General features: G+C 41.3%; 1 protein-coding gene across 1 annotated transcript in view; it reads right to left on the bottom strand.

The window, feature by feature from the left end:
• Positions 1–2,192: 2,192 nt before the first annotated feature.
• Positions 2,193–19,904, bottom strand: part of LOC126415503 (phospholipase B1, membrane-associated-like) — a 153,444-nt gene continuing 135,732 nt past the window's right edge. Inside the window, exons 7-8 of the mRNA XM_050083434.1 lie at positions 17,858–18,023; positions 2,193–3,165 (exon numbers count right to left, since the gene is read on the bottom strand). Coding sequence (XP_049939391.1) covers positions 3,029–3,165; positions 17,858–18,023 — 303 coding nt within the window. The 3' untranslated portion in view covers positions 2,193–3,028. The remainder of the gene's footprint in view (positions 3,166–17,857; positions 18,024–19,904) is intronic.

Raw genomic sequence — 19,904 nt, 5'->3', positions numbered from 1 at the left:
ACAATTTAAAAGAGCTTTGGTTAAAATAAGGCAAAAGGGATAGCTAACATTCCAACAGAATTTCTTAAATCATTGGGGGAAGTGGCAACAAAATGACTTTTCACGTTGGTGTGTAGAATGTATGGGTCTGGCGACATACTATCTGACTTTCGGAAAAGCATCACCCATACAATTCCGAAGACGGCAAGAGCTGACAAGTGGGAGAATTATCGCACAATCAGCTTAACAGCTCATGCATCCATTGCTGATAATAATATACAGAAGAATGGAAAAGAAAATTGAGGATGCGTTAGATAACGACCAGTTTGGCTTTAGGAAAGGTGAAGGTACGAGAAAGGCAATTCTGACTTTGCGGTTAATAAGCGAAGCAAGACTAAAGACAAATCAAGACACGTTCATAGGATTTTTCGACCTGTAAAAAGCGGTCTGCAACGTAAAATGGTGCTAGCTGTTAGAAATTCTGAAAAAATTAGGGGTAAGCTATAGAGAGAGATGGGTAATGTATAAGAGTCAGGAGGGAATAATAATAGTGTACGGCCAAGAACAAAGTGCACGTATTAAAAAGGGTGTAAGACAAGGATGTAGTCTTTCACCCCTACTGTTCAATCTGTACATCGAGGAGGCAATGATGGAAATAAAAGAAAGCTTCGAGAGTGGAATTAAAATTCAAGGTGAAAGGATATCAATGAAACGATTCGCTGATGACATTGCTACAGGAAGAATTACTTGATCTGCTGAACGGAATGAATAGTCTAATGAGTACGGAGTATGGATTGAGGGTAAATCGAAGAAAGACGAAGGTAATGAGAAGTCGTAGAAATGAGAACAAAGAAACTTCACATCAGGGCTGATGGTCATGAAGTAGATGAAGTAATTCTGCTACCTATGCAGCAAAATAACTAATTACGGACGGAGCAATGAGAACATCAAAAGCAGACTAGCAGTGGCAGAAAGGGCATTCCTCGCCAACAGAAGTCTACTAATATCAAATATGTCCTTAATTTGAGGAAGAAATTTCTGAGACTGTACGTTTGGAGTACAGCATTGTATGGTAGGGAAACATGGACTGTGGGGAAAACCGGAACAGAAGAGAATCGAAGGATTTGAGATGTGGTGCTATAGACGAATGTTGAAAATTAGGTGGTCTGATAAGGTAAGGAATGATGAAGTTCCGCGTAGAATCGTAGAGGAAAGGAACATGTGGAAAACACTAATAAGGAGGAGGGACAGGATGATAGGACAGCTGTTAAGACATGAGAGATTGACTTCCGGGTACTAGAGGGCGCTGTAGAGGGCAAAAACTGTAGAGGAAGACAGAGATTGTAATACATACAGCAAATAATTGAGGACGTAGGTTGCAAGTGCTACTCTGAGATGAAGAGCTTGGAACAGGAAAGGAATTCGTGGCGAGCCGCATCAGACCAGTCAGAAGACTGATGCCAAAAAAAAAAAAAAAAAACAACGCTGTAACAATTATATTTCGCAACCAGAATTTAGAGCTTACCTCTTAGCAGAAGTCAAGGAATATTAGATCCCACAAAAGTTATTTAAATTCTAGCTTATACAGCAACCTACACACATCCCAACTCTCGCCGTTTGTAACTGTGGTTTAGTCAGTGCGAAAGCTTCGGGTGACGGTTCTATACTCCCAGTTCGAGCATAACTAGACAAACCTTTGACATTCCTTTCAAGTCAGTTCGTCATTCGCCTCCGGGTATTTCTTTCTATAAACGTTGCTCGCATTCGTATTCTGCTGATTTTCGGTGAGGCACTGAGTATCATTCTAACGTACTAATTCAGAAGCAGATTTATTAAGAGTTAATCCGTGAAGATGCAAGCCGTGTTATAGCTTCACTAAATACAAATACAAATACATATTCTTTCACAACCATGCGAAGCAGCTTTTACCTCTTATGCCAAAGATAGTCTTACTTGAGGAGTACCACTACAACCATCTCAAAATACAAACTACTAAATCGGTCATGGATGTAGAGAAAATATGATTAACACCACTATGAGCAAATAGTGAGGTACAAAGACTTTAAATTCGGGACAGCAAGGAAGTTACAAATGGGGAAGATTCAAAGCTTATCTTCATCTGTAGAAATCTGTACATAAATTGCGAAACAATATTATTAAGCTAGGAAAGCAAAACAACAACGAACAGACACAATTCTGTAATCGTACCAGCAACGTAATTTAAAGACAACAGTGATCAACTTATATTTAGAGAAATTTTACAAACAACAAATTCGATCGTCGGATAGATACACTAATGTTACATTATTTTCTTTTACTTCTCAAAAGCGTAAAGAGCAGATAAGTACAAAAATAACTGATTTCAGTAGACTCATATGACTAGAATCAAGTAGTTAAAAATTCATAAAAAGTCCTTATGTACATTGACCAGTACAACCAGTAGAACGAAGTTCTGGGCAAATTTTTGACACTGCAAGAACTGCAATCTGGAAACTGATGAACAAATTTTAATCTTTGTGGACACACAAACCATTAAAACATCAACAGTTTGATTATGCTGCTAAATGTTACACTTTTCACTTGAAAATATTAGCTGTTTCTATGACATAGGGCTTATTAGAAATTATCGTAATTAAATTTGCGCTCATTATTTAAGTGCAACAGATAAAACCTGCACTGTTTCTAATATTGCACGTTTCGGCGTAGTAAAACGTGCCATTGTGTAGTGCTGACATTGGAAATCTCGCGCAAACGCATTGCCACTAAAGTAATAAATAATGATTTCATCGGAGATGGAAGACTATAACGCTTCCAGCGATGTGATGTAATGGTGATTTTGTTTGGAAGACTGGTGAGAGAACATCTGTTGAGCGGTAGACACATTTACATCCGATAATACTATTTCAAGTTGAATACATAGGTAATCTTAGGTATCTTGACTTTGTACTCGTACTTGTGGCTCCATCCTTATACAAACTAATCAGGTAACCGTGTGCTGTTTGTTAAACTGTCTTGAACATTTGTAGCTGTTGCACCACTGGTGAAATGTTCAGACGCCGCTGTTCCCAGAGGTGTAAATATACGGCCGTTCCTCAGTGGGACACAGAAAGCGGGAGAATGTATCGTCCCAGTCCTCGGATTTACGACCAACCGGCTCCATCATGTTGTTCCACAGTGCATTGGCAGCTATTGACACAGAAAAATTACAGGAATTAATCTTCAGACTGTTACGAAATTCCAATCATAGACTGACTTTCATTCATAAATGATCAAGTTTCTATACCAGGTAGATAATGACTAACTCCTAAGCATTGGAAAGTCGTTGGCTCATAATGTAAACTTAAAGATTATTTCAGGTACTTGTCGGCTGTAGATAAGATATAGTTGCGACTTTCAAGTTCATTTCTACGGTGTTTCTACCAGACAAACCAAATACATTTAGGCATGAGGATGTCTGTGAGTGAATCCATCTCCGATATTCCGTTCTGCGTTTTGTATACTCAGCAAATTACCCCAATACAGAGTTGTCATAACCTCTAGATCAATTTCTACGAAAAAACTGATGTAGTTACTTGATACACATTTATGATTATCGCAATCCAATATAAATTTAATCGCACTTCAACATGGTGTCCATTTTAAGGCATTGCTGTCGTCGTTGTAGAGCTGACCTGAAAACATTCTGAAGCATATCTTGTTAAATGGACGGCGCTGCGTCCAGGATCAAGCTGTTAGATCCTGGAGTTCTCTTTCCTTTGTTTTGCGAACCCTTGACTCAGAGAACCGCGAAGCGAAGAAATAGAGTACCGCGAAGCGAAGAAATTCTAGGGTGTCGAATCAGCTAAACATGATGGCCACAGACCTACTTAACGTCTGCCTATCCATTTGTGCGCTAATTTTTGGTTCAGGTACGCTCTTACTGTGAGTCAAAAGTGAGGGGGTTCTGAGTGCTGTTGGAACGCAACAGTGTCAACAATGCCTTCTTGCTCCAAAACTGTGGTTCCAGGAATTGTTCCAGCGTATCAAGGTACAGGTTGCCTGCAGTTTTCGCTTTTGCAAATAAATAAAGTCTCATAAACTATAAACTTTGTGAATCCAACACATTTTCTTTTGGTGTGTCTCTTTGCCATTTAGTGGTAGCTTGAGGAGGCTCGTTAAGTAGCAGTAATGATCGCAAATGTGGAATGTGGCCTCATTAGTTAAAAAATGTGATTCATCAGTTGTTCGTTGTTTGCAGCGGTCTATCAAATAGTAACACGGAGACTGGCAAGTTGAGTAACCTTCGTGGTCTAATTTGTGAAGTAACTGAATGTGATACGCTCTTTTCTTGAGCGCAATATCGTTGACTTTGGCATGTCTAACTCGTTGCTTAAACGACGAATTGATGTATTCGAAATTCTTTCGATTGCTTCTCTGATTCGCTGAACAGTCTCTTATGGTACAGATCTCCAGGAGCGTGATTCACGGGCAACGTTCCCAGTTCTTTGGAACTTACTGACAAGGAATGCTTTTTCTTACATGTGCTGGCTTGTGAAACTGCCTTGTGAAGTCCACTTGCACCTCTAGATAACATCAACTGCGCGGTCGCGGGCTAACATCAGCCAAGTTGTAACAGAAACGGATTATAATTATGTATTATGTAAGTTCTTTCATTATTTCTTGTAAATGGATCGAGACTTTTTGATCATCCTGTATTTGTTGAAAGGCAGGAGTACATATTGTTCAGTGCGACATAACAGGCTTCGTAGGGGACTATTCCGCTAAAGTGATCCATCGCATCTGGTATGTAGTGATTTGCTCGGGTCTTATTGCATCATGGGGTTTACACCACACATCAGAGTGACTACACTAGTGTAGACGATACAGCGTATCAGTTGATGTCAGTACAGGATATAAACTTTAATTGGTACGGAATTAATCCATATAGTTACATTCAAACATCAGTTACATCATGCACATTCACCACATAATGCAGCAGAAGACATACACCAAGAAATATTTTGATAATTTTAATTTTAATTTTCAGACGAAAAATAGTGAAAATAGTAATTCCAAACTAAAAAAAACTGGCGTTCTGCAGTTGAAATTATTAAATACTGTAATATGTTTATTTACGTCTTATGATGACCTTCAGTTAATACTAATTTTATTTTTAAAATGCTTTTTGATTCTTAAATGACAACACTGTTATTTGCAGAATTAATTTTAATTCTGCAGTGAAGTATGCGCAGATTTGAAGTTTCCTGGTGAACTGATGCTGTGTGCCAGACCGAGACTAGAACCCAGAATGTATGTCTCTTGGAGGCAAGTGCCCTACCGGCTGAGCAACCTTTTATTCCATTTTGCCTTTCGCTCTCTAGTTATGCCTTCATCGACGAGTTTCTTCGTTATAATTTCGAAAACACTTTCACTATGTGCTATCAATTCATTTCCGTTCAGCTGTCTGTGCTCTTTTCGACACGGGAATAATAAAGACAAGGGGTACTTCTGCATTAAGTAAATAAAATGCAATATATTCTGATAAAATTGTGATCTTTCTTCTTGTTTAATTTACAAGTTTGACCTTAGAGGGAAAAAATTAAAAATTAAAACCCAATAACTTGAGAACGAAATGAGATATCATTCTGCTAGTTTTAAGTGAAATTTCGATATATTACCTACGTTTCATTGAAAGCAATGTACAAGATAAAATCAACCATACGTAAAGTTTACGCAATGTGTTTTTACCTCTGCAAAATCCCTATAATTTCGCGCTATGTTTAACTTATTGTAAATATGACAGATAACCAAAAGAAATTCCGTTCTTTATCGAGTGAAGATATCAGACTGTAATGTGCAAAAATCAGAGTCTTTCATCTGATTATTTTCTTAAAATTAGATGACAAGTATTTCAGCGTTCTCAACCCAGGCACCAGAATTTGGCGAGCAGTGCAGCCTTAGCAAACGTCGCCCGCAACACGGGATGCTGAAAGAACGTCTGTAGCGATTTAAAGGTTAAGACAGATACACCTTCTAAAGCGATAATAGTTTAAAAGGACAGAAAATGTATAATTAACTTCCTCTTTGTTGGCTGAGCCTTGTATCTCACCTTTTTATAGAGACTTCATACAATTGGTTAAAACATATGAATCATATTAATTTTATCCATATTTTGCAGCTTAAAACGTGACTCTATTCAAACCATTGGAGGTATGAATTAAACAACGGCTTCAGTCACAACTTTCTCGTCTTTTATTAATTACACGATGCATTTCGGACCCTTTGGGTCCATCGTCAGATGCAATTTGTCTTAATACATGTTTTACTTCTTCTCGTGAATGGGGTCAAATGCTTATTCCTGCCCACGAAAAGGTTTAATGTTAGGTTATCAATTTCGTAAGTTGAACGCGGAAAATATGTGGAAAATACTGGAAAATGACCAGTATAAACTTACCACATAATCCAAGGAAAGCATTTTCAATGTTTTATTTCCAGCAAACACTCTTTTCTTCGTCGTTTTAGTACATGTCACTTCATTCAGGATGTACATTTGCACAGACATGTTTATAAAAATTTCACAGATGTTTGTGTACATGGTGTTGTCAAAGATGAATAAATTCATCTTTGACAACATCATCCGTTTAGCCCCATGAAAGATGCACTCCTTGGGAGGCAGTACGTGGATGATAAGGTCATTGATGTAAAAAGACGTAGCCACTATGTCGATCAGTAAGTCAGCGCCGGACGTTGTGTCCGAGCGGTTCTAGGCGCTTCCGTCTGGAACCACGCTGCTGCTACGGTTGCAAGTTCGAATCCTGCCTCGGGCATGGATGTGTGTGATGTCCTTAGGTTAGTTAGGTTTATGTAGTTCTAAGTTCTAGGGGACTGATTACCTCAGATGTTAAGTCCCATAGTGCTCAGAGCCATTTGAACCATTTGAAAGTAAGGCAGCACCAGGCACGCTTAGAGTCCTCTTTCCTGCAGCCCCCAGTAAGCTAGCATACGTCCGTCGCACTGAACGGAGATTACGTTCAAAATAGGGTTTTGTAGCCAAAAGAGTGGAGAGTAATATGGTGTATTAGAATCTTGAATAAAACCGAACTGCTTTTAGAAAAAAATGTTGTACTACTTATTGAACGGACTTCATACTTTGGCTATTCGACTGCAATTAAATTTGCTTTTCCGAAAGGTTTCAGACCACACTTCTTTGCTGATACCATAAACAGTCCAGTACAAGCTAAGAGCATCTCTGATCATTTCGAGCAGCACTTTGAACGGTAAATTACAGACTTTCACTGATCGAAAGCCAAAACGTGAGTATGTTATTAACACTGTGCTAACAGAACCATCATTATGATTAAATTTTTTGCTACAAAGAAGTGGAAGGAATGTATAGAAGGTCTATAGAAGGGAGATGAACTTACAGCCAATATTATAGAAATAGAACAGGACGTGGATGAAGAGGAGATGGGAGACATAATACTGCGAGAAAAATTTGGCAGAGCACTGAAAGACCTAACTCGAAACAAGGCCCCGGGATAAGAAGACATTCCAACAGACATCTGGTAGCCTTGTGAGAGTCAGCCATGACCAAATTCTTCCATCTGGTGTACAAGATCTATGACACAGGAGAAATATCCTCAGATATCGAGAAGAATGTAGTAACTCCAATTCCAAAGAAAGCTGATGTTGACAGGTGTGAATATTACCGACCTAACGTTTAAGAAGTCATGGGTGCAAAATATCAACACGAATTCTTCCAGAAGAATAGAAAAACTGATAGAAGTCGCCCTTCGGGAAGATTAGTTTGGATTCCGCAGAAATGCTGGCACACGCGAGGCAATACTGACCCAACGAGTTATCTTACAGGGTAGGTTTAGGAAAGGCAAATCTACGTTAATAGCATCTGTAGACTTATGAGAAGCTTTTGACAATGTTGACTGGAATACTCTCTCTGAAATCTGAAGTTAGCAGGGATAATTACAGAAAGCGAAAGGCTGTTTACAACTTGTACAGAAAGCAGACGGCAGTTATAAGAGTAGAGAGATATGAAAACGAGGTAGTGATTGACAAGTCAGGGAGGCAGTATTTTAACCTGTCCCAGACGTTATTCAACCTGTACAATGAGCAAGTGGTAAAGAAAACCAAAGGAAAATCTGAGTAAGGAATTAGAGACACTTAAAGTAGTAATTGAGATTTTTATTTGCCCAAGTAAAACAACGGGTGATGGCTGAAGTAGAAAGAATATAAAATACAGACAGGCAATTTTAATGTTAGAAAGTATTTTCTGAATGTATTCGTATGGAATGAAGCCATGTATAGAAGTGCAACATGGACGATAAACAGTTTAGACAAGAAGAGAATAGGAGCTTTTGAAATGCTGTGTTACAGAAGAATGCTGAAGATTAGGTGGGTAGATCGCTTAATTAATGAGGAAGTACGGAAAAGAACTGTGGAGAAAAGGAATTTGTTCCACAACCTGATTAAAAGAAAAGATCGGTTGATAGGACACATTCTGAATCAAGGGATCACCATTTTAGTATTGGAGGGAAGTGTGGTAGGTAAAAATCGTAGAGGGAGACCGAGAGATGATTATAGTAAGCAGACTCAGAAGGATGTAATTTGCTGTAGTTATTCAGAGATGAAGAGGCTTGTACAAGACAGAGTAGCATGGAGACTAGATCAAAACAGTCTTCGGACTGAAGACCACAACAAAAACAAAATCCAACTAGTGTTCCCGACTATTCTCTCACAAAGACCGTTATTTGTGCGTTTATCATGTACACAATATGTAGCGTTGTTAATTTCAGTACCTAACACTTCCTTATCAAGCAACTTGACATCATTAATTAGCCATTTCCAAATACCGATGGGGGTAAAGCTTTCTGTATTTCTTTCAGAATTAAATTTCAGGATATCTCTCGTTGCAAGATACATGTCACTTGCAGCTCAACAAATGTTTTTCTTGGGCAAAAATGGGCGCTCCACTGTAAACAAGCGCATCAATTCACGCAGCCGCAGCGTAACACTTGGCGCACGCCAAGACACTACTCATGGCCGGCTCTTAAACCTTCACTTCCACCAGTAGACTTTTTCCTTAACTTCTAAATACTGTTTTTAGTAGGATCACTGCAAATCGAGCGACAATTAGGGCTGAACTCTCTTACGGGCAAGACTTACATCTGTTATCCCTGGATTACCTCACTTTTTTTTTTAATTTGGAACATGTAAATCAAGTTGTCACCTACGCAACCGTGATATTTGTTTCTTTCTCTGTTTAGAAAATTAACACGCTGACTATTTCTTCGAACTAATGAGTTGTCATCAAAACAGATCAATTTTTCAAAATGTGAATCTGAATACATACAGCCCCAGACTACTTAATAGAGTCCGAAGATATTTTCAGCTTTTGTGCAGTTGGAGATTCCTGCACTTCTGGTGTTTACCAGCTGTATTTAGGCTTGAACCTGAATACATGGTTGAACTGGTTAAAAAACCCTAGAGCTTATTTTCAAGTATAATTAATAACCAATCACTCATTTAGTAGGTTATTTCCTAGATATAGTCCTTATGCATAATTCTGTTCGTATTGGAACATCTCAAACTTGTGAATCGATTTCTGAACCAGAAGACAGCAAAATTCCGTAACAGGTGGTAGATGGGCGAATAACCCGAAAAGGTATTTATTCACTAACTGATCCTGAAGGTGAATGTAAATACTTTTATGTTTAGGATGCATGAAATTATTTCCACTGAATAGTTTCATTTATTGACGTCGTTTCGTACCTAATCTTTTGGTAATTCTGTTCAAGCACAAGGAATGTTTTGAACACAAAGGCGAGCAATCTGGACTTTCGTGATGCTAATTCACGGAGTTACTTCCAAGCATGTGCTCAACAAGCTTGGGATTAGGGCTTCATACATTGAAATAATAATAAACTTAGTGTTGAGAATAAAATTTTCACTCTGCGTTGGACTGTACGCTCATTTGAAACTTCCTGCAAGATTAAAACTGTGTGCCGGACCGAGACTCGAGCTAGGGACCTTTACTTCTGCCGGAAAATGCTCTACATGATTTTGAGATTTGCGGTTGAGATCATGACCTTGTCTGAGAGAAACAGCGGTATCTAATTGCGGAAATAGAGCAGTCAATAGCGTAAGTCCAACATCATAGGAGATGAAACTTTTAGCAGCGTATCGGTGTTTTTCAAACCCGCGTTGAAGATTATGAAAACATAATTAATTCTTATTTATTTTTCATTTCGAGTAACCCTTTTGGAGGATACGTTGAAACAACATTGTTTTTGCGTCTTTGTTTTCAACTATGGTCCGCCCTCGTGGTCTCGCGGTAGCGTTCTCGCTTTCCGAGCTCGGGGTCCCGGGTTCGATTCCCAGCGGAGTCAGGGATTTTTCCCGTCTCGAGATGACTGGGTGTTGTTGTGTCGTCTTCATCATCATCAATCATCCCCATTACGGTCGGAGGAAGGCAACGGCAAACCACCTCCATTAGGACCTTGCCTAGTAAGGCGGTGCGGGTCTCCCGCATCGTTCCCCTACGCTCTGTAAAGAAGCATGGGACTTCATTTTCATTTTTCCATTTTCAACTATAGTTTCCTTTGAATCATACTTCTTCCACTCTTCGAGAATGTTGTTTCTTCTATTCTTGTGATCACTTCCTTTCAGTTCTTAGTGTTTTTCTGTCGTGAAAGGCTGCCTCTTCTATTGCTGCCTTTTTTTATTGTGTCCATGTTGACTCCTCCATCTTCCATATCTCTTCCTGCTTCTCTGAGCCATATCATTCAGGATTTGTAATTGTTCAGTAGGCCCAAGATTTGTTTACTTTTTCTGTCATTATTCATGCTGCTTATGTAAGCATAGAATTTTAATCTCCTCTTTCTCATTAAATCTGTTACCTTTTCAACTTTTAGATATAATTCTCTATTAGATATTAATGTGTATTCTGATTCACTGCTGCTTTTAGGTCGTAGTATTTTTCTTCGAATTCTTCTTTCAGTTTTTGCTCATTTTTGAAACTCTCCCTTCCTAGCTATTTTAAGAATTTCAGCTATATAGACTACTTGTGGTCTTAGAAATATTCCACAGTTTTTCAGTTTTGTGTTTCAGCATAAAGATTTTTTAGTATAGATGTTTCTTATTATTGGAAAGGCTCTCTCCATTTTAAGTATTCTAGTCTCTATTGCTGTATTTTCCTTCATGACGTCTGAAAAATATCCTCCTAGATATTTAAAATAGTCTACTTTAGATATTGTTTTGTTATTTATTTTAGGTTTTTGAGGTTCCTTACTGACATTTGTCACGTACAGTGTTTTTTTAACATATATGCACTCTTACGTTTCCTGCTTGATTATACTGTTCTGTTATTTGTTCATGTGAATTTTCAAGTGAGTCTGTTATAAGTGTCATGTAATCAGCAATTTCCAGGTAATTTTTTACTCATTATATGAGAGTTTGTTGACTCTGATCAACTTAATGGATGATACTGACTATAATCTCACGCACTTATAAAATGTTGTGAGAAAATCGCTGGTAGACTGAAGCTTTGGAGAGTGTTTAGGCGTCCACATGTGGCTCAGACTTGCCCGAATATGAGAAATATGCACTATCTGTGTATTCTACCCCGCTGCAGCATTTTCAGTATGTTACCTAAGACTGACTATAATTGAAATTAAGACACCTGATTTGAGAAATATCCATTGCCTCTCGCTGATATTACCTGGTATCAGCTAACTTATAAATATGCGAATCACGTCATATGTCTCTGTTGCTACCATATTTATGAGGCTTGTAGTACAATGGTGTGATACTTCAACGTAAAAATAAAATTTAAAGAACACGGAAGTTTCGAACTGTGCTTACTAAATTAATATTATTGGGAGACAGCTAGCAAACAAGAGAAAATTCTAATTTTTGACATAACATACCAGGATATATAATTTACAGTGAGAAGGTCGACGAATCTAGTAAACAAAAGTGAAAAACGTACACGAATATGTGCTAATGATGATAGATTCAGTTGACCACAAATGTGTGAGACTTTTCAGTGTCACCTGATTTACATCTTAAGTTCTATATTGGTATACACTACTGGCCATTAAAATTGCAATAATTGTCGAATTTGCATGAAGTCAACTTCATACTTGGATATGTGCTTTATCAGTGAGTAGTGGCAACGCCATACACAATGTATACATAAGAAGATATTATGTAGAGGGTTTCTCATTCTGAAATCGCATCTGAATATTGATTGTGAGAAGGTCGTGATATACCTTGTGTAACAAGGAAAACGTATACCAGCACGTGCTGGAATTCGACAATGGCAGTACTGCGTCTTATCAAGACTGCAACTTATTGTTAGAGCATGTTGCTACTCACGTTGGTTGATATATCGCGAATGTAATGCAGGTGTGGAATCTTTGATTGCAACAGTGCCTTATTCGAGGCCATGCAGGATCTAGCGGCCTCTAATGACTAGTGCCCGAGAGGACATTGTGCGTTCGGCAGTACAGCCACACCACGTAGCTTCAGTCAGGAAATTATCCTGTTTGCGGAAAGACACATGCTCACAGAGGTACTTGGACGAATACGACCGCTGTCGCGGTGTCCTTTGAGGCGACAGGGGAGAGGCATATTGACAGTGTTGCGACCAACGAGACTATGAATCTACTCTGTAGGAATCAGCATGGGTTTCGAAAAAGACGATCGTGTGAAACCCAGCTCGCGCTACTCGTCCACGAGACTCAGAGGGCCATAGACACGGGTTCCCAGGTAGATGCCGTGTTTCTTGACTTCCACAAGGCTTTCGATACAGTTCCCCACAGTCGTTTAATGATCAAAGTAAGAGCATATGGACTTCAGACCAATTGTGTGATTGGATTGAAGAGTTGATAGATAACAGAACGCAGCATGTCATTCTCAATGGAGAGAAGTCTTCCGAAGTAAGAGTGATTTCAGGTGTGCCGCAGGGGAGTGTCGTAGGACCGTTGCTATTCACAGTATACATAAATGACCTTGTGGATAACAGCGGAAGTTCACTGAGGGCTTTTTGCAGATGATGCTGTGGTGTATCGAGAGGTTGTAACAATGGAAAATTGTACTGAAATGCAGGAGGATCTGCAGAGAATTGACGCATGGTGCAGAGAATGGCAATTGAATCTCAATGTAGACAAGTGTAATGTGCTGCGAATACATAGAAAGGTAGATCCCTTATCATTTAGCTGCAATATAGCAGGTCAGCAACTGGAAGCAGTTAATTCCATAAATTATCTGGGAGTACGCATTAGGAGTGATTTAAAATGAAATGATCATATAAAGTTGATCGTCGGTAAAGCAGATGCCAGACTGAGATTCATTGGAAGAATCCTAAGGAAATGCAATCCGAAAACAAAGGAAGTAGGTTACAGTTCACTTGTTCGCCCACTGCTTGAATAATGCTCACCAGTGTGGGATCCGTACCAGATAGGGTTGATAGAAGAGATAGAGGAGATCCATCGGAGAGCAGCGCGCTTCGTTACAGGATCATTAAGTAATCGCGAAAGCATTACGGAGATGATAGGTAAACTCCAGTGGAACACTCTGCAGGAGATACGCGCAGTAGCTCGGTACGGGCTTTTATTGAAGTTTCGAGAACATACCTTCACCGAGGAGTCAAGTAGTATATTGCTCCCTCCTACGTATATCTCGCGAAGATACCATGAGGATAAAATCAGAGAGATTAGAGCCCACACAATCTTTCTTTCCACGAACAATTCGAGACTGGAATAGAAGGGAGAACCGATAGAGGTCCTCAACGTACCCTCCGCCACACACCGTCAGGTGGCTTGCGGAGTATGCATGTAGATATAGATGTAGAATACTGAGCTAGGGAATGGCACCACTTCGCAGTTTCAACCGAATCTCTTTTCCACCTGTATTAGCGCAGTGTAAATATCCATACATGGAGGACCCGAGAGCAACAAACATTGCCAGACTGCATTATTCATCATCATAGATGACCAGCACCCGGCGTGATGGTATGGGGACTCATGAGTACGCAATACAATCAGCTCTGGTTCGCACTGTTGCTAATTTGTACAGGGGCCATTACAATTACGGCGTGGGTGTGCCCATCTTAGGTGCCTCGCATCTTAAAAGCCTGATGTTATCGTTCAAGGAAATAAAAACGCAGGTTGCCTTTGTTGTCCTGACCTGTCTTGATACAGACGCCCTTCGACTGCTGCCATGGACCATACCTTCTCAAGATCTGTTATTAATTCGGTCGTGGCTTGTCGCCACTACTCGCCAGCAACTACGATTGATGAACTTTGGCAAAGGTTTGAAGTAACGTGGAATGGCGTACTACTATCTGTGACCCAATCTCAGTGTGATTCGATGCTCATCTGAGTTGAGCCTAAATTCCGCACCCTCTACACAACTCACCTATAAATTCAGTCACGTATTATTTCTGTGGTAGTGCACACCTTGTGGTGCAGTTTAATGAACAGATGAATATACATCTGCACAGAAAAGAAGAGCCTGTAGAAAAAAATGAGAATTGTTTGGAAAGATTGTTTCGGACAGACCCATTTAACGCACTACTGCCCATTAAAATTGCTACACCACGAAGATGACGTGCTACAGACACGGAATTTAACCGACAGGAAGGAGATGCTGTGATACGCAAATGATTAGCTTTTCAGAGCATTCACACAAGGTTGGCGCCGGTGGCGACACCTACAACGTGCTGAGATGACAAAAGTTTCCAACCGATATCTGAACACAAACAGAAGTTGACCGGCGTTGCCTGGTGAAACGTTGTTGTGTTGCCTCGTGTAAGGAGGAGAAATGCGCACCATCACGTTTCCGACTTTGATAAAGGTGGGATTGTAGCACATCGCGATTGCGGTTTATCGTATCACGACACTGCTGCTCGCGTTGGTCAAGATCCAATGACTGTTAGCAGAATATGGAATCGGTGGGTTCAGGAGGGTAATACGGAACGCCGTGCTGGATCCCAACGGCATCTTATCACTAGCAGTCGAAATGACAGGCATCTTATCCGCATGGCTGTAACGGATCGTGCAGCCACGTCTCGATCCCTGAGTCAACAGATGGGGACGTTTGCAAGACAACAACCATCTGCACTAACAGTTCGACGACGTTTGCAGCAGCATAGACTATCAGCTCGGATACCATGGCTGTGGTTACCGACGACGCTGCATCACAGTCAGGAGCGCCTCCGATGGCGTACTCAACGACGAACCTGGGTGCATGAATGGCAAAACGTCATTTTTTCGGATGAATCCAGGTTCTGTTTACAGCATCATGATGGTCGCAACCGTGTTTGGCGACATCGCGGTGAACGCAAATTGGAAGCGTGTATTCGTCATCGCCATACTACCGCATCACCCGGCGTGATGTTATGGGGTGCCATTGGTTACACGTAACAGTCACCTCTTGTTCGCATTGACGGCACTTTGAACACTGGACATTACATTTCAGATGTATTACGACCCGTGGCTCTACCCTTCATTCGATCCCTGTGAAACCCTACATTTCAGCAGGATAATGCACGACCGCATATTGCAGGTCCTCTACGGGCCTTTCTGGATACGGAAAATGTTCAACTGGTGCCCTGGCCAGCACATTCTCCAGATCTCTCACCAATTGAAAACGTCTGGTCAATGATGGCCGAGCAACTGGCTCGTCACAATACGCCAGTCACTAATCTTGATGTACTGTGGTATCGTGTTGAAGCTGCATGGGCGGCTATACCTGTACACGCCATCCAAGCTCTGTTTGACTCAATGCCCAGGCGTATCAAGGCCGTTATTATGACCAGAGGTGGTTGTTCTGGGTACTGATTTCTCAGGATTTATGCACCCAAATTGCGTGAAAATGTAATCACATGTCAGTTCTAGTATAATATATTTGTCCGATCAATAACTGTTATATCATCTACATTTCTTCTTGATGTAGCAATTTTAATGGCCAGTAGTGTAATACACTGCCAGGAAAAAAAATTCAACGCCTTCAACGGTTGTATTCGGTGGTACCAGCGAAAAATATGAAAATACTGAGGGGTTCTAGTGTTGGTGATTCATTTGGAACTGCCACAGGCGATCTGATGGCTCTCTGGTAGCCTGGCCTCTCTACGCACAAACTGTTTCGATTCCGCAGCCAGAAACTGTGCTAAGTGTAGAGGTGAAAAATGTGGACAACATTCGCTCTAGGGTAACAACTGTGCCCCACCGCCGAGTACATAATGCTGTCGAATATTTTTGGTAAATGTATCAGTAGCGTTTTGCTGCTCTCAGCAATGGTCTGCGGAACATTCCCGCACTCGCAGATCAGGTACTGGACTTTCGTGTAATACAGGCCCACATCAAGATCCACGTGTTGTGAGAGCAGCGGTGGCCGCGTGAACATCATCCAAGGAAGATATCTGGTACGTGTTGCACCTGATGTGTCACCAACAATCACTGGGAACAGTCAACCTGAAGCAGGACTAAGACTACGTGTGCCTCTGGCAAGGTTGTCACTGACGCCACGACAGTGGCTGCTCTGGTGTCGTGGAAGAGTCGACTGGAGAGTGAAATAACACTGTTGTCTTCAGTGAGGAGAGCAATTTCTGTCTGTATGCGAGTGATAGACGTGCACGTGTAGGGGTGGATCTGGTAAGCGGCCTATTACAGGTGTGTTCGTCCACCACACACAGATACCAGCCCAGCCACCATGGTGTGGGGGGCCATCAATTACAGCTTGCGCTATACGTTTGCTGTTTGTGGAGGGGTTAAGTAACCAGAGCAACTTCAGTGTACAAGTTTTTGTCCCCGTGCTACTGCCATTTCTTCGGCAGCAAAACAATGCACGTCCACAAACGGCTGGTGCCACAAAAAGTGCTTTTCGTGCTGTACAACAACTGCTGTTACCACTAAGATCACCAGACCTCTCGCCAATTAAACACCTATTGGATTTGGCGAAGCGAAAACTTATCCATTCTCCAGAGCCTACAAGAACCACTGCCTAAGTGCAAGAAAAGTGCTTGGGACAGACTATCGCAGGATGCAATTCGGCACCTTGACGATCGTTTGCTTGAGAGAATACACTTCTGCGTTCCCGCCAGAGGAAGGTACATTGTGTATTGATGTGACTGTTTGGGTGCCCTTTACCGTGACATGTGTGTTTCCTTTTGGCCTGAATTTGTTGTCGTATACTCCGATAATGACAAACTTATCACATCATTTATCAATACCACATGGAGTAGCCGCGCGGTCTGCGCTATGTTACAGACTGCGCGGCCCCTCCCGTGGGAGGCTCGAGTCCTCCCTTGAACATGGATGTCTGTGATGTTCTTGGAATACGTTAGTTTAAGTAGTGTGTAATTCTAGGGAGCGATGATCTCAGCAGTTTGGTCCTTTACGAATTCACCCACATTTCAACATCACGTATCAATAAAATGGCCATGTCCTTGGGGGCGTTGCATCCTTTCTGCCAGCGTTGAAAGGAAAAAAGATTTTATGGTCCCTTTTGTGTGTGTGTGTGTGTGTGTGTGTGTGTGTGTGTGTGTGTGTTCAAAATGGCTCTGAGCACTATGCGACTCAACTTCTGAGGTCATCAGTCGCCTAGAACTTAGAACTAATTAAACCTAACTAACCTAAGGACATCACACACATCCATGCCCGAGGCAGGATTCGAACCTGCGACCGTAGCGGTCATGCAGTTCCAGACTGAAGCGCCTTTAACCGCACGGCCACACCGGCCGGCTGTGTGTGTGTGTGTGTGTGTGTGTGTGTGTGTGTGTGTGTGTGTGTGTCACTAAGCAGATATCAACATGGGATAGTGGAAACAGAGATCTAGACAGATATGTTATTATCAATGAGTTTGTTTATCTTAACCTTACCTCTCGCCATACCCTTCTGACTGAAGTGGAAGCAGTCCTGCGAGAGAAAGGAGTAATCTGTACGATGGCCGGCTTCCGTCGTAATGTTAGGAAAGATGAGCGACTTGGTGAACGGCTGCGTCACCACAGCAAAATCTTTCAGATCCGCATAGCGGCTATCGGCAGACTGTGGACGAAATAAAAATCACAATTTTTAAATCAAACAATGGCAACTCCAGATATGAATATCAACAATGTACGAAAAATCATGTTGCTACTTACACGTAAAGAAGACACGTCAAGTTGCAGATAGGCACAAATAAAAGACCCTCACATATAGCTTTCGGCCACAGCCTTCGTCAGTAAGACACACACTCACACAACAGGTGCGCGCGCGCACACCATTCAAATACACAAGCTAGCACACCTCAGGCACACGCGACCGCCAACTCCAGCATTTAGGGCCCGAGCTGCTGGGGTTGGCGGTCGTCTTTTACTGACGAAGGCAGTGGGTGAAAGCTTTTGCCGGCCATTGTAGTCGAGCGGTTCTAGGCGCTTCAGTCTGGAACCACGCGACCGCTACGGTCGCAGGTTCGAATCCTGCCTCGGGCATGGATGTATGTGATGTCCTTAGGTTAGTTAGGTTTAAGTAGTTCTAAGTTCTAGGGGACTGATGACCTCAGATGTTAAGTCCCATAGTGCTCAGAGCCATTTGAACCATTTGGTGAAAGCTTTATTTGAGTGTCTTTTAATTGAGCCGGTCTGCAACTTGACGTGTCTTTTTTATGGTAAGTAGCAGTCAGTCTTTTCCTGCAATTTTTAGTGAATTGTAGTAGTTAATTTAAACCAATTTCCTAAAAATTTCAGTTTCAGAGGATGCTATGCCGATACATGTCTATTCCAATGAAATAACAAAATACTATGTGAAATTAAAGTTAGTCTCTTCGAAATACTATTGATGTTGTCAGTTAGGATAGTCGTAACGTTTCTTTTCATCCGTGCCTCGCAGCTGGCGTAACGTCGCACCAAGTCGAACTCGCACCGAGGTCAGAACCCATGCACTCTTAGCGATGTGCGGTGCACGAAACAAATTAACGCGACGTACTGCTAAGCGGATTTAATGGGAAACGTTTACTGGCGAGCTCTGATTACTTTTTTGCACTGCTCTATCACCAATTTCCGTACGCATTATAAGAGTATTTGCATGTAGATATGCATATACCGGGTGATCAAAAAGTCAATATAGATTTGAAAACTTAATAAACCACGGAATAATGTAGATAGAGTGGTAAAAATTGACACACATGCTTGGAATGACACGGGGTTTTATTAGAACCGAAAAAAAGTATTGCTAGACCTGTGAAAGATCTCTTGCGCGCGTCGTTTGGTGATGATCGTGTGCTCAGCCGCCACTTTCGTCATTCTTGGCCTCCCAGGTCCCCAGACCTCAGTCCGTGCGATTATTGGCTTTGGGGTTACCTGAAGTCGCAAGTGTATTGTGATCGACCGACATCTCTAGGGATGCTGAAAGACAACATCTGATGCCAATCCCTCACCATAACTCCGGACATGCTTTACAGTGCTATTCACAACATTATTCCTCGACTACAGCTACTGCTGAGGAATGACAGTGGACATATTGAGCATTTCCTGTGAAGAACATCATCTTTGCTCTGTCTTACTTTGTTATGGTAATTATTGCTATTCTGATCAGATGAAGCGCCATCTGGTGCACATTTTTTGAACTTTTGTATTTTTTTTGGTTCTAATAAAACCCGATGTCATTCCAAGCTTGTGTGTCAATTTGTACCTCTCTATCTACATTACTCCGTGATTTATCAGTTTTCAAATTTGTACTGACTTTTTGATCACCCGGTATATGTGTATGTATCTATGTTGCACATCTCTCTCTAAACCACTGGACCAATTTCAACAAAACTTGCTATACATTTCACTTACTGTCTGGGAAGATTCGCTGTGGTGGTAGGAACCACCTATCGACCACAGGAATAGGAGCGGGGATGCAAATGGAGCGTAGCTCGAGACGCTCAATAGACCTTAAAGGTCG

This window comes from Schistocerca serialis, chromosome 1 (assembly GCF_023864345.2).
Source record: "Schistocerca serialis cubense isolate TAMUIC-IGC-003099 chromosome 1, iqSchSeri2.2, whole genome shotgun sequence".
Taxonomy (NCBI): domain Eukaryota; kingdom Metazoa; phylum Arthropoda; class Insecta; order Orthoptera; family Acrididae; genus Schistocerca; species Schistocerca serialis.
This window is presented reverse-complemented; position numbering and strand designations above follow the sequence as displayed.